The 13,532-nt window shown below is 52.0% G+C and overlaps 1 protein-coding gene across 1 annotated transcript in view; it reads left to right on the forward strand.

The window, feature by feature from the left end:
• Positions 1-3,042: 3,042 nt before the first annotated feature.
• The window catches only part of mettl17 (methyltransferase like 17), a 33,805-nt gene continuing 23,315 nt past the window's right edge, over positions 3,043-13,532 (forward strand). The window contains exons 1-5 of the mRNA XM_080184584.1: positions 3,043-3,093; positions 3,225-3,387; positions 5,986-6,135; positions 8,167-8,275; positions 13,252-13,333. Of these exons, the coding sequence (XP_080040710.1) occupies positions 3,049-3,093; positions 3,225-3,387; positions 5,986-6,135; positions 8,167-8,275; positions 13,252-13,333 (549 nt within the window). The 5' untranslated portion in view covers positions 3,043-3,048. The remainder of the gene's footprint in view (positions 3,094-3,224; positions 3,388-5,985; positions 6,136-8,166; positions 8,276-13,251; positions 13,334-13,532) is intronic.

Below are 13,532 nucleotides of genomic sequence, written 5' to 3' on the forward strand. Positions count from 1 at the left end.
ACTGTAGGAGTTCTAGACCTCGCCCTGCAGACATAAGGATGTTTGGTAAATAAGAAATTGGGGTGGAAAGTTGTGGGTTACTTATGCTTTTGTAACAAGCGCCACCTCACCAGCTAGCTTCTGGCTCCCTCTGCCTCCTGCCATGCCTTCAGTCCAGAGGGACAAATATGTCCCCCTCAGTCCACAGCCACTGCCTTCTCTTCCGGGCCCGCCTCCGGTCCCAGCGCTGATTGGTCTGATGCCACGTCCATCATCTAGCCCCTGCCGAAAGATCCGTTGATGATTGGTCAGTACCACGTCAATCAGCCACACCGCCGAAAGCTCGCCTGTCGATTGGCCAGTCGCACGTCAATCAACGACCCCGCCGCAGGATCCGCTGCCCGAATGGTCAGGGAACAAGCCCCGCCGCACCCACCCCACGCGGCGGCGTCTATTGGTGCAGGCCCAAGAAATCGTCCGCCCCTTCCCCATTGTCCGTCACCTATTGGTGAGCAGTCGTGTCAATCATCTAACCTCGTCGTTGATTGGTGAATCCGCAAGCCGTCCCGCCTCTCCACAGCTTCCGCTGATGATTGGTGAACCTGCACGTCAATCGTACGCACCTACTTTGTCTCCGCCGCGTATTGGTGAAGCATTACATCAATCATCTGAACTCCGTCCTTGATTGGTTAATATTCGTCCCGCCCCCCCAACATCAGCAGCGGCTCCTGATTAGCGGGAGGGAGGCGGCTTGCTGATTGGTTCAACGTCTCAAAGTGAGCGCGAGCGGACGGGGCGACTGGAGCTCGCTCGCTCTGTTGGGTAGGGGGGGGGAACAGGCTGGTGAGTCCTTCGACGTCTATTGGTTAGGGAGGCTGTCAATCAAGCACACTGTTCCCGCCTCCTCCCCCTCTCGGCCAATCCAACGCGGCAGCAGCTTCCGGGCGTGTTGACTCAGTCCGCCTGCCCCACGTGACCGGCTGGCAAGAAAGGGGCGGGGACAGGAATGGAACGGCCCCCGCATCACCCCCGCCCTCCTCATACCGATTGGCTGCCGTGTCTGTCTGTCATACAGGACCGTCCTCTGATTGGTCAGCCCTGGCACCTGCGGTCCCGCCCCTCGCTTCAATTGTCCTGGGGGGAGGGGCTAATGACTTGACCAAGAGGAGGCTGTTCAGTCCTTCGAGCCTGCTACCCCATTCATTTCGATTATGGCTGATCCTCAGATTCAATATCCTGATCTCGCCTTCCCCCCCCTTTGTCCCAAGTTCTATATCTAAACTGCTTCTAGGAAACTTACAATGTTTTGGCATCAAACTAGCCAATCCCACAAACTGATCACTCTCTGGGTGAAGAAATCAAGTAAGAAGTCTCACAACACCAGGGTAAAGTCCATCAGGTTTATTTGGTAGCAAACGCCACTAGCTTTCGGGGCTCTGCCCCTTCATCAGGTGAGTCACCTGACGAAGATGTCCAAAGACGTGCGGGGAAGGTTGATTGGCCATGCTAAAATTGCCCCTTAGTGTCCTGAGATGTGTAGGTTAGAGGGATTAGTGGATAAATATGTAGGGATATGGGGGTAGGACCTGGGTAGGATTATGGTCAGTGCAGACCCGATGGGCCGAATGGTCTCTTTCCATACTGTAGAACTTCTATGACTTCTTCAATGAAACCTGTTGGACTTTAACCTGGTGTTGTGAGACTTCTTACTGTGTTTACCGCAGTCCAGCACCAGCATCTCCACATCATGAAGAAATCAAGGCATTTGAAAGGGTGTTACATGATTCACCTGAATATAAACAATGCAACGGGGTTACAGGGTTAGGTGGATTACTCATGGTAAATTACACCTTATTGTCCAAAAATGCGTAGGTTAGGTGATTTTGATTTGATTCAGTATTGTCACATGTACTGGGATATAGCAAAAAGTATTATTTGTTATGCAAAGTATACTGTTCATAGGGGACAAGGAAAAGGATTTGATTTGATTTATTATTGTCACTTAAATTTTTAAAGTTAAAGTTTATTCCTGACTTGGATCACTGTCTGTGCGGAGTCTGCATGTTCTCCCTGTGTCTGCATGGGTTTCCTCCAGGTGCTCCAGTTTCCTCCCACAGTCAGAAAGATATGCTGGTTGGGTACACTGGCCACACTAAATTCTCCCTCAGTGTACCCGAACAGGTGCCAGAGTGTGGTGACGAGGGGATTTTCACGGTAACTTCATTACAGTGTTAATGTTAGCCTACTTGTGGACTAATAAAAAAACACAAAGATGAACAGGGTTATGGAGATAGAGCTTGGGTGGGATCGTTGTTGATGCAGGCTCGATGGGCTTAATAAACTTATACACAACAGCCCCGCCCCTCCCTTTACGGAGGGATCTCCCCCAATCACGTCGAGGGCCTGGGGTGGAGGATGATGCATGCAGCAGTTCCACACAACCGTAGGGTTCATGGGCTCTGAAGCTTGCCCCTTCTGTGGCCTTGTGGAGTCCGTGGACCATGTCTGTGTTCCTTAGGTTGCACTCCCTTTTTATTTTACTGAAGAACATTTTATTAATGTTTTGTTTGCACTTCAGTCCCACGCTTCTGATCTATGGACACCGTAGAGAGGGGTCAGGATGGTGACCTCCTCGCGAACCTGCTCCTGGGCCTGGCGAGACCCGCCATTTACAGGTCCAGGCAGTGGGCAATTGCGGGGGCCGTCCATCCGGACTGTCTGCCCCTCTACCGCGGCTATGTTCGTGGCCAGGTGACCCTGGAGAGGGAGCATGCTGTGTCCAAGGGCGCAGTTGACACCTTCCGCGCTCGTTGGGCACCGCAGGGGCTAGGGTGCGTTATAGACCCTAATAATCACATTTTAATTTGACTTTTTTTAAAGTTTCTTTTGTAGTTTGATTTTGTTCGGGCTGTTCCCCTTCCTTTTGGGGGGGGCTGCCCCTTTTACTTAGTCCTGATTTAACTTGAGTTTCTTTGGTTCGACCTTAAAAGGTCAACAGCCCGCCCGGAACCTTTATCCAGGGGGGGGCTCGGGCAGAGGGGTCGGTTTTCCCGGTGACACACGGTTAACATGGCGGCGTCCAGCGGTCGATTTAGGCTGTGCGGCCTAGTTCGGGTCAGGTTCACTCTCCCGGGGCGGCCGCGGAGCTGTATTTTTGGTCCCCTTCCCCCCCCTTCACCATGTGTATTTTAATCGCCTCAGCCCCGCTCTTGATAAATAACGTTTTTTAATGATTGTTTTTGCAGAATTTGAGCCGCCCGGCCCAGCGCCTGGGGGAGGAGGCCGGCCGCCTGCAGGAGCAGCAGCAGCAACGGGAGGTCCCGCACCGCCGGCACCCGGGGATCAGTCAGCTGAAGACGGTCCGCCTGCCCGAGGCGCTCTCGCAAGGGGCCCGGCTGCTGCTGGAGGGTAAGGAGCCCTCTTTCCCCCTCTCTCCTCACTGCGCAGGCGTCGTGGAGGGGTGGTGGGTCATCCAGGCCGTCAGGTGGCGCTGCGACCGGCGGCTGACTCCGCGTGCGCAGGCGCGTCAAGACTGCCTGGTTCGTCGCCGCCGCCGCCGGGTGGCGCTGCAGAGGCACTTTGTCTGGTCCTCCCAGGGTGCAGGCGGCATTCCTCCCCATCGCCTGGCGGCGCTGCAGGGGAGGGGGAACCCTTGTGCGGTCCTCCCAAGATCCAGGCTGAATTCCTCCCTCCCCATCGCCTGGTGGCGCTGCAAGGCGACCCTTCTGTGGTCCTCCCCAGATACAGGCGGCATTCCTCCACACCGCCTGGTGGCGCTGCAAGGGGACCCTAGTGTGGTCCTGCCAGGGTGCAGTCGTCATTCCTCCCCATCGCCTCGTGGCGCTGCAGGAGTCCTTTGTGTAGTTTCCCGCCCCCCCCCCCCCCCCCCCAAGTTACAGGCTGAATTCCTCCCTGTCGCCTGATGGCGCTGCAGGGGACCCTTGTGTGGTCCTCCTGGGGTGCAGTCGCCATTCCTCCCCATCACCTGGTGGCGCTGCAGGGGACCCTTCTGTGGTCCTCCCGGGGTGCAGTCTCCATTCCTCCCCATCACCTGGTGGCGCTGCAAAGGGACCCTGGTGTGGTCCTCCCAAGTTACAGGCTGAATTCCTCCCCATCACTTGGTGGCGCTAAGGGGGAGGAGGGTAAACAAAGTGTGGTCCTCCCAGGGCAGGTGTCATTCCTCCCCACCATGTGGAGGCGCTGCAGGGCTCATCCCCTCCACTCAACCCCAAACAAGACCATAAGATATTGGAGCAGAATTAGGCCATTCGGCCCATTGAGTCTGCTCCGCCATTTGATCATGACTGATTTGATTCTCAACCCTATTCTCCTGCTTTTTCCCCGTAACCTTTGATCTCCCCCCTCCTCCCTTTCGTTTACCGATCAAGATCCTATCTATGTCTGTCTTAAAAGACAATGAGGTGGCCTCCTCTGTGGCAATGAATTCCACAGATTCGCCGCCCTCTGGCTGAAGAAATTCCGCCTCATCGCGTCCCCTTTACTCTGAGGCTGCGCCCTCAGATCTCCTACTAATGGAAACATCTTCCCCATGTCCACTCTATCCCGAGCTTTTCAGTATCCCGAATCCCCACTCCTGTCCTAGCCCCGTTAAGGGCGAAGAGGCTATTCGTGCACCAACTCTGTGAAAGAGCAACACAATGAGATCCCCTTACCTTGCCCTCTCTTGTGCACACTGCTAGTTGCTTATATTTGCCTTCAACGGTGTTGATCCCTTTCCCCTTTGACCTGGGCCTGAGGGGGGGATCGCAATCTCCACATTATCGGAAGACACAAAACTTGGAAGTGTTGGGGAGGGGAGTGTAGAACTGCCAAAAGAACTCGTTATTAGCGTGGGTGGATAGGGGCAGCATGCTGGCACGGTGGTTTAGCATTGCTGCCCCCACAGCACCTGGGAGCCAGGACCTGGTTCGATTCCAGCCTTGGATGACTGCCTGCGGAGTTTCAATGTTCTCCCTGTGTCTGTTTGAGGTTTCACCGGGTGCTCCGGTTTCCTCCCACAGCCCAAAGATTTCAAGGTTAGGTGGATTGGCTATGCTAAATTTAGCCTTAGATGTCCCAAGGATGTGTAGGTGAGGGTGGCACAGAGGGTTAGCATTGCTGCCTCACTGCTCCAGGGACGTGGGTTCGATTCCCGGCTTGGGTCAGTGTCTGTGTGTGGAGTTTGCACGTTCTCCCCCGTGTCTGCATGGGTTTCCTCTGGGTACTCCGATTTCCTCCCAAGTCCCAAAGATGTGCGGGTTAGGGGTATTGATGATGTGGAGATGCCGGCGTTGGACTGGGGGTAAACACAGTAAGAAGTCTCACAACACCAGGTTAAAGTCCAACAAGTTTATTTGATAGTAAACACACGAGCTTTCGGAAACGCTGTTCCTTCGTCACACACCTTGACGAAGGAACAGCGTTCCGAAAGCTTGTGGCGTTTACTATCAAATAAACTGGTTGGACTTTAACCTGGTCTTGTGAGACTTCTTACTGTGGTTAGGGGTACTGGCCATGCTAAATTACCACTTGGTGTCCCGGGAGGCGTAGGTTAGAAGGATTGGCGTGTTAAATATGTGAGGTAGGATTATTGTCGGTGCAGACTCGATGGGCCAAACGGTCTCATAATGCACAGTAGGATTCTATGATTTCAAGGTTAGGTGGATTGGCCATGAAGAATTTCTCCTTAAGAGTCCAAAGATGTGCAGGTTAGGTGGCCATGGTAAGTGCACGGGCCTAGACGGGAGGCTCTTTTGGAGAATTGGTGCAGCCCTGATTGGTTGAAAGCCTACTTCTACACTCAATGAACCATTGAGTGTAGAATAAAAACAAAAAGTGTTTGACCTCCAAGTAGACGGCCAAGCCACTTAGCTCAAGGGGCAATCAGGGATTGGTGGTGGTCTTACCAGTGACGTCATGCACAAAATGGCTCCCACGTCGTGACCCAGCCATTTCTTTGCATTTGAAGAGCTTTGTTCCTATGACCTCTGCCCTCCGACCCCACAGAGAGCCCCGTCAGGCGGGTGGAAGAGAGCGCCCGGGAGCTGAGCGACTTCCTGTGGAGCCGCAAGAGAGCGGTGGAGGACCGGGAACTCCAAGCACGGGCCCAGCGCCTGTGGGAGCGGTTAGCAGCGAGCGCAGAGGGCAGCCGGACAGGTAACGGAGTGACGCCATTGGATGGGGAGTGCTTTGTCGGTGGGTGGGTGGGTGGGTGGGTTGGGGAGGGGCGTGAATTCGGTTGTAGTGTTTTGATCGTGAAGCATCATTCTTGACGCGCAGACAAATACTTTCCAATAGAGGACATCGAGAGTTGAAACCATGGGTGATTTTACCCATTTCTAACCCAGAACCACGAATAACCATGATTCATGAAGTGTCTGGTGTAAAAAAAAGTAGGGAGGTGTTGTATAGAGTGTCAGGGAGACCAAATCTGGAGTATTGTGCCTGGTTTTGGATAGCGTCTTTGAGAAACGATGCGGTGGTATTGTGGAGGCAGTTCAGAGGAGGTTTCAGCAGATTGAGTCCAGGGGATGAAGGGGTTTAAGTTTATTTATTAGTAACTTCAATGCGGTGTTAATGCGATACCGTGAAAATCCCCCAGTCGCCACGCTCGGGCGCCTGAGGGAGAATTTAGCACGGCCAATGCACGTAATCAGTATGTCTTTCGGACTGTGGGAGGAAACTGGAGCACCCGGAGGAAACCCATGCAGATACGGGGGGAAACGTACAGACTCTGCAAAGACAGTGACCCAAGCCAGGAATCGAACGCTGGCGCTGTGAGGCAGCTGTGCTAACCACCATGCCACCCTTTACCTGTGCTGTACCTGCGCACCAGCATTTTTGTAACTCGTGTACCAGGACACCCAGATCCCTCTGTATCTCGGGAGTTCTGCAGCCTCTCCCACATTGCGTTCCATCTGCCTTTTACTTTTTGCCGGCACGCTTAACCCACTTACTTCCTTTTACAGACTCCTTACGTTCTCTTCGCAGCTTACTTTCCCACCAGTTTGTGTCCTCAGTATATTTTGCAACCATACATAAGGCCCCTTTGTCTAAGTCATTGATACGTGGTTGAGATTCCAGTGCTGATCCCTATGACGCTCCACCAGTTACAGTTCCCACACCTGAAAATGACCCACTTACCCCTACTCTCGGCTCCCTGTTAGCTCAGCAATCCTTTATCAGTGGTTATATGTTACTTCCCCATCCCCCAACTCAATACCACAAACACATCTTTTGCAGTAATCTTCAATCGGCACCTTGTCGAATGCTTTTTGAAAATCCAAAGACACCGCGTCTACAGGTTCCCCTCTAATCCATCTGCTTATTACACCCCCAAAGGACTCCTGTTAGTTTGTCAAAGGGGATTTTCCCTTTCACAAAAATATTGCCTCCACTGGATTGCTTCTGATTTCTAAAAATTTCGATTCCGGCCATGGGAGACTGTGTGGAGCATGCACATTCTTCTCGTATCTGCATGGGTTTCCTCTGGATCCAAGGGTGTGCGGGAAAGGTAGATTGGCCATGCTAAATTGCCCCTTAGTGTGCAAAGATGTGGGGGTTAGGTGGATTGGCCATGGTAAATTGTCCCTTAGTGTCCAAAGATGTACAGGTTAGGTGGATTGGCCATGGTAAATTGTCCCTTAGTGTCCAAAGATGTACAGGTTAGGTGGATTGGCCATGCTAAATTGTCCCTTAGCGTCCAAAGATGTGCAGGTTAGGTGGATTGGCCATGCTAAATTGTCCCTTAGCGTCCAAAGATGTGCAGGTTAGGTGGATTGGCCGTGCTAAATTGTCCCTTAGTGTCCAAAGATGCGCAGGTTAGGTGGATTGGCCATGCTAAATTGTCCCTTAGTGTCCAAAGATGTGCAGGTTAGGTGGATTGGCCATGCTAAATTGTCCCTTAGTGTCCAAAGATGTACAGGTTAGGTGGATTGGCCATGATAAATTGCCCCTTAGTGTCAGGATGATTAGCAGGGTAAATATGTGCAATTATGTGAATAGGCCCCTGGCTGGGATTGTGATTGGTGCAGACTCAATGGGCCGAAGGGCCTCTTTCTGCACTGTAGGGCTTCTATGATTCTGTGACTCTCCGGTGGAACATCCTACCGCTTGTGAGATGCTAGAGAAACATAGAGAGTTGTTACTCTGGCACGTAACTTAACCGCCTCCTGTCTGGTGACATAGAGCCGCCCTCAAGGGACGCCCACGGAGACCAGCAGGGGCAGGAGGAGCGACTGCGGGAGCGCGTGCTCGCCGAGCTGCGACGGACCACCCACCGCTGGAAGGCAGTCAAGTGAGTGCGGGGGGTGGGGGCTCTCATCGGCCACAGAGAGCAAAGAGCTACTGGGGTGAAAAGTGGGAGGGCTGTGGTGTATCTGTAATGCCACCAAGTGACTAAAGACTGAGAGGCCCCAGGCTAATGCTGTGGGGTGGGGTGGGAAGTGGGCGGGGGGAGTGGGTGATGGGGAGGTGGGGGGGGACGTCACAGGTTCAAATCTGCGCCCTATGTACGTTCGCGCAATTTCACCTGCCCAAGCAATTTACAATTCCGGCACTATTCCCAGTAATGATGACCCCGCACCCCCCCCCAACTTCCATGTCTGCGTGGATTTCCTCTGGGTGTTCTCATTTTCTCCCACAGTCCAAAGATGTGCTGGTTAGGTGCGTTGGCCATGGTAAATTGCCCCTTAGTGTCCTGGGATGTATCGGTTAGAGGGATTAACAGGGTGAACATGTGGGGTTACAGAGATAGGGCTTAGGTGGGATTGTTGTCGGTGCAGACCCGATGGGCCAAATGGCCTCCTTCTGCACTGTAAGTTTCTATGAAATCTATGATTTGATGTGATTTATTATTGTCACATGTATTGGGGTACAGTGAGAAGTATTGTTTCTTGTGCACTATACAGATAAAACATATTGTTCATAGAGTACATGGGGAGGAGAGAGTGCGGAATGTTCTGCTACAGTCGTAGCTAGGGTGTAGAGAAAGATCAACTTCATGCGAGGTAGGTCCATTCAAAAGTCTGATAGCAGCAGGGAAGAAGATATTCTTGAGTCGGTTGCTACGTGGCATCAGACTTTTGTATCTTTTTCCTGATGGAAGAAAGTGGAAGAGAGAATGTCCGGGGTGTGTGGGGGTCCTTAATTATACTGGCTGCTTTTCCCGAGGCAGCAGGAAGTGTAGACAGTCAATGGATGGGAGGCTGGTTTGTGTGATGGATTGGGCTACATTCACAACCTTTCGTTGTTCCTTGCGGCCTTGGGCAGAGCAGGAGTCATACCAAGCTGTGATACAACCAGAAAGACTATTGTCACATTTATTGGGGTACAGTGAAAAATATTGTTTCTTGCACGATTTTCAGGTTTGCTGACGACACACCACCGTAACGGGTCGGATCTCAAACAATGATCAGACAGAGTACAGGAATGAAATAGAATCTGGTGAACTGGTACGATGACAATAATCTCTCCTTCAATGTCAACAAAACAAAGGAGATTGTCATCAACTTCAGGAAGCGTAAAGGAGAACATGCCTCTGTCTACATTAATGGGGACAAAGTAGAAATGGTTGAGAACTTCAAGTTTTTAAGTGTCCAGATCACCAACAACCTGTCCTGGACCCCGCCCCCCCCCAGTTAAGAAACCCCACCACACCTCTACTTTCTCAGAAGACTAAGGAAATTTGGCATGTCCGCTATGACTCTCACCAATTTTTACAGATGCACCGTAGAAAGCATTCTTTCTGGTTGTATCACAGCTCGGTACGGGCTCCTGCTCTGCCCAAGGTCACAAGGAACTACAAAAGGTCGTGAATGTAGCCCAATCCATCACACAAACCAGCCTCCCATCCACTGACTCTGTCTACACTTCCCACTGCCTCGGGAAAAGCAGCCAGCATAATTAAGGACCCCAGGCATTCTCACATACCAACCGACTCAAGAACAGCTTCTTCCCTGCTGCCATCAGACTTTTGAATGGACCTACCTCGCACTAAGTTGATCCTTCTCTACCCTAGCTGTGACTGTAACGTTACTTTCTGCACTCTCTCCTTGCCTTCTCTTTGAAGGGTATGCTTTTAGTGCGCAAGAAACAGTACTTTTCACTGTATACCGATACATGTGACAGTAAAGATCAAATCAAATGAATAAGAATGTGGACAAAGTATATCGTTCATAAAGTACATAAGGAGAAGGAAAGGAGAAAGTGCAGAATGTTCTTTCAAACAAAAACTTATCTGGTTCACTAATGTTCCCCCATCAGGGGAAGGGGGAAATCTGCCATCCTTACCCAGTCTGGCTGACACGTGACTCCAGACCCTCCCGTGCATCGTACCCCTTCCCCACCACCGCATCAACCCTGAACTGAGCTTACCCCCCCCCCCCCCCTCTCTGAAATAGCCAAGGAAGATCACTCAGTGCAAAGGGGCAATTAAGGGTGGGCATAAAATGCTTGGGGTCCTGCCAGCAATGCCCCCATCCCCTGCAAGGAAGCAAGGTCAACTTTAAACATGCCCTCCCTCCCTCCCGCCCCTCCCCAGCGAAGTGCAACTGTGCCAATCAGGTGCCTGCGTGTCCTTATCTGAGGAAGGATGCCCTTGCTATCGAGGGACCAAAGGTTTACCAGGCTGATTCCTGGGACGGCAGGTCTGTCAGATGAGGAGAGATATTCACTGGAGTTCAGAGGAGTGAACCTCAGAAAATCCTTACTTAGAATCATAGAATCCCTACAGTGCAGAATGAGGCCTTTTGGCCCATTGAGTCTGCACCGACCCTATCCACATAACCATGTGTATTTACCCTAGCTAATCCCCCTGACACTAAGGGACAATTTAGCATGGCCAATCCACCTAACCTGCACATCTTTGGACACTAAGGGACAATTTAGCACGGCCAATCCACCTAACCTGCACATCTTTGGACACTAAGAGACAATTTAGCATGATCAATGCATCCAACCTGCACATCTTTGGACTGTGGGAGGAAACCGGAGCACCCGGAGGAAACCCACGCAGACACGGGGAGAACGTGCAGATTCCACACAGATAGTGACCCGGGTCCCTGGCGCCATGAGGCTGCAGTGCTAACCATTGTGCCACCATATTGCCCCCGTAAGACAGGGTAGATTCAGAACAACCCTGAGGGTAGTTCATTCAGAATGTTCCCGATGGTGTGGGGGAACCCAGAACTAGGGGTCATAGTTTGAGGAGAAGGGGTAAGACACAGAGGAAGAGAAATCCTACAGTGCAGAAAGAGGCCATTTGGCCCATCAAGTCTGCACTGACGACAATCCCACCCAGGCCCTATCTCTGTATCCCTACACTTTTAACCGCTAATCCCTCTAAGTTGCGCATCCCAGGGCACTAAGGGGCAATTTAGCACGGCCAATCCACCTAACCTGCACATCTTTGGACACTAAGGAGCAATTTTAGCATAGCCAATGCATCCAACCTGCACATCTTTGGACTGTGGGAGGAAACCGGAGCACCCGGAGGAAACCCACGCAGACACGGGGAGAATGTGCAAACTCCGCACAGAGGGACAATTTAGCTTGGCCAATCCACCTAATCTGCACATCTTTGGACACTAAGGGACAATTTAGCACGGCCAATCCACCTAACCCGCACATCCTCGAAGGCCGGGAATCGAACCCAGGACCCTGCAGCTGTGAAGCAGCAGTGCTAACCCACTGTGCCACCCGTAGAACCTTTAGGAATCGAGGTGTACAAAATCATGAAGCGACGTGGATAGGATGAACGCACAGAGTCTTTTTCCCCAGGGAAGGGGGAATTGAAAACTAAAGGGCGTAGGCTAAAGGTGAGAGGGGAGAGATTTAAAAGGGACCTGAGGGATAACGTCTTCACACAGAGGGTGCTGTGTATGGAATGAGCTGCCAGAGAAAGTGGTTGAGGCGGCGGGTACCATAGCGACATTTTAAAAAGCATTTGGGTAAGCGCGTGGGATGGAAAAGGATGAGAGAGAACATAAGAACATAAGAAATAGGAGCAGGAGTAGGGCATCTAGCCCTTCGAGCCTGCCCCGCCATTCAATAAGATCATGGCTGATCTGTCGTGGCTCAGTTCCACATTCCCGCCCTCTCCCCATAACCCTTAATCCCCTCTCTTATCAAAAACCTATCAACCCGCGTCTTAAAAATATTTAGCGAGGCAGCCTCCACCACTTCAACGGGCAGAGAATTCCAGAGATTCACCACCCTTTGAGTGAAGAAGTTCCTCCTCAACTCCGTTCTAAACCGCCCCCCCCTTTGTCTTGAGGCTGTGCCCCCTAGTCCTACTGTCTTTTTTGAGCGGGAAGAGTCTCTCCACCTCTATCCTATCCATCCCATTCATCATCTTATATGTCTCAATGAGATCTCCCCTCATTCTTCTAAACTCTAACGAGTACAAGCCTAGTTTATTCAGCCTCTCCTCATAGCTCAATCCCCTCAACTCCGGTATCAGCCTAGTAAACCTCCTCTGCACTCCCTCCAGGGCCAAAATATCCTTGCGCAGGTGCGGCACCCAAAACTGCACACAGTACTCCAGCTGCGGCCTCACCAATGCCCTATACAGCTGCAGCGAGACCTCCCTACTTTTATATTCAATCCCCCTCGCTATGAAGGCCAGCATCCCATTCGCCTTCCTGACCACCTGCAGGCTGGGTTTTTGCGACTCATGCACAAGGACCCTGAGGTCCCTCTGCACCGTCGCCTGCTGCAGTTTTTCGCTACGTAAGTAATAGTCCTTCCTACCATTCTTCCTACCAAAGTGGACCACCTCACACTTGCCAACATTAAATTCCATTTGCCATTTCCTGGCCCATTCGCCCAGCCTATCTAGATCCTTCTGCAGACTCTCCACACCCTCCGCACAATTTGCCTTTCCCCCAATCTTGGTGTCATCAGCAAATTTCGACACCCTGCACTCGGTTCCCTCCTCCAGATCATCTGTATAAATGGTAAATAGCTGAGGCCCCAGCACCGACTCCTGGGGCACCCCACTAGTCACCATCCGCCAATCCGAATAGCACCCATTGACCCCCACTCTCTGCCTCCTATTTGACAACCAATCCTCTATCCACGCTAACACCCTACCCCCAACTCCATGTCCCCTGACCTTCTGCAATAACCTCTTGACAAGGTAGATATGGGCCAATCGCGGGCAGTTGGGACTAGCCGGGAGGGCAGCATGGATCAGTTGGGCCAAAGGGCCTGTTTCGCTGCCGTAATGCTAAATGACTCACCGTCATCTTCACTCTCCCGGTTTCTCATCAGTTACGACGCACAGCTGAGTCGCGTTTACGTGGCAGCGAGACTTGACGGCGGATACGCAGCGGTAACGAGAGTCCTACACGAGGTGAGTCTGCCTTCACCCACCCTCGTGCTGTACCTGTCCTGGGAGTGTTTGATGGGGGGACAGTGTAGAGGGAGCTTTACTCTGTATCTAACCCCGTGCTGTACCTGTCCTGGGAGTGTTTGATGGGGGGGACAGTGTAGAGGGAGCTTTACTCTGTATCTAACCCTGTGCTGTACCTGTCCTGGGAGTGTTTGATGGG

The sequence above is a fragment of the Carcharhinus amblyrhynchos genome, unplaced genomic scaffold, assembly GCF_965287045.1.
Source record: "Carcharhinus amblyrhynchos unplaced genomic scaffold, sCarAmb.v2.hapA scaffold_806, whole genome shotgun sequence".
NCBI classification, from domain to species: Eukaryota; Metazoa; Chordata; class Chondrichthyes; order Carcharhiniformes; family Carcharhinidae; genus Carcharhinus; species Carcharhinus amblyrhynchos.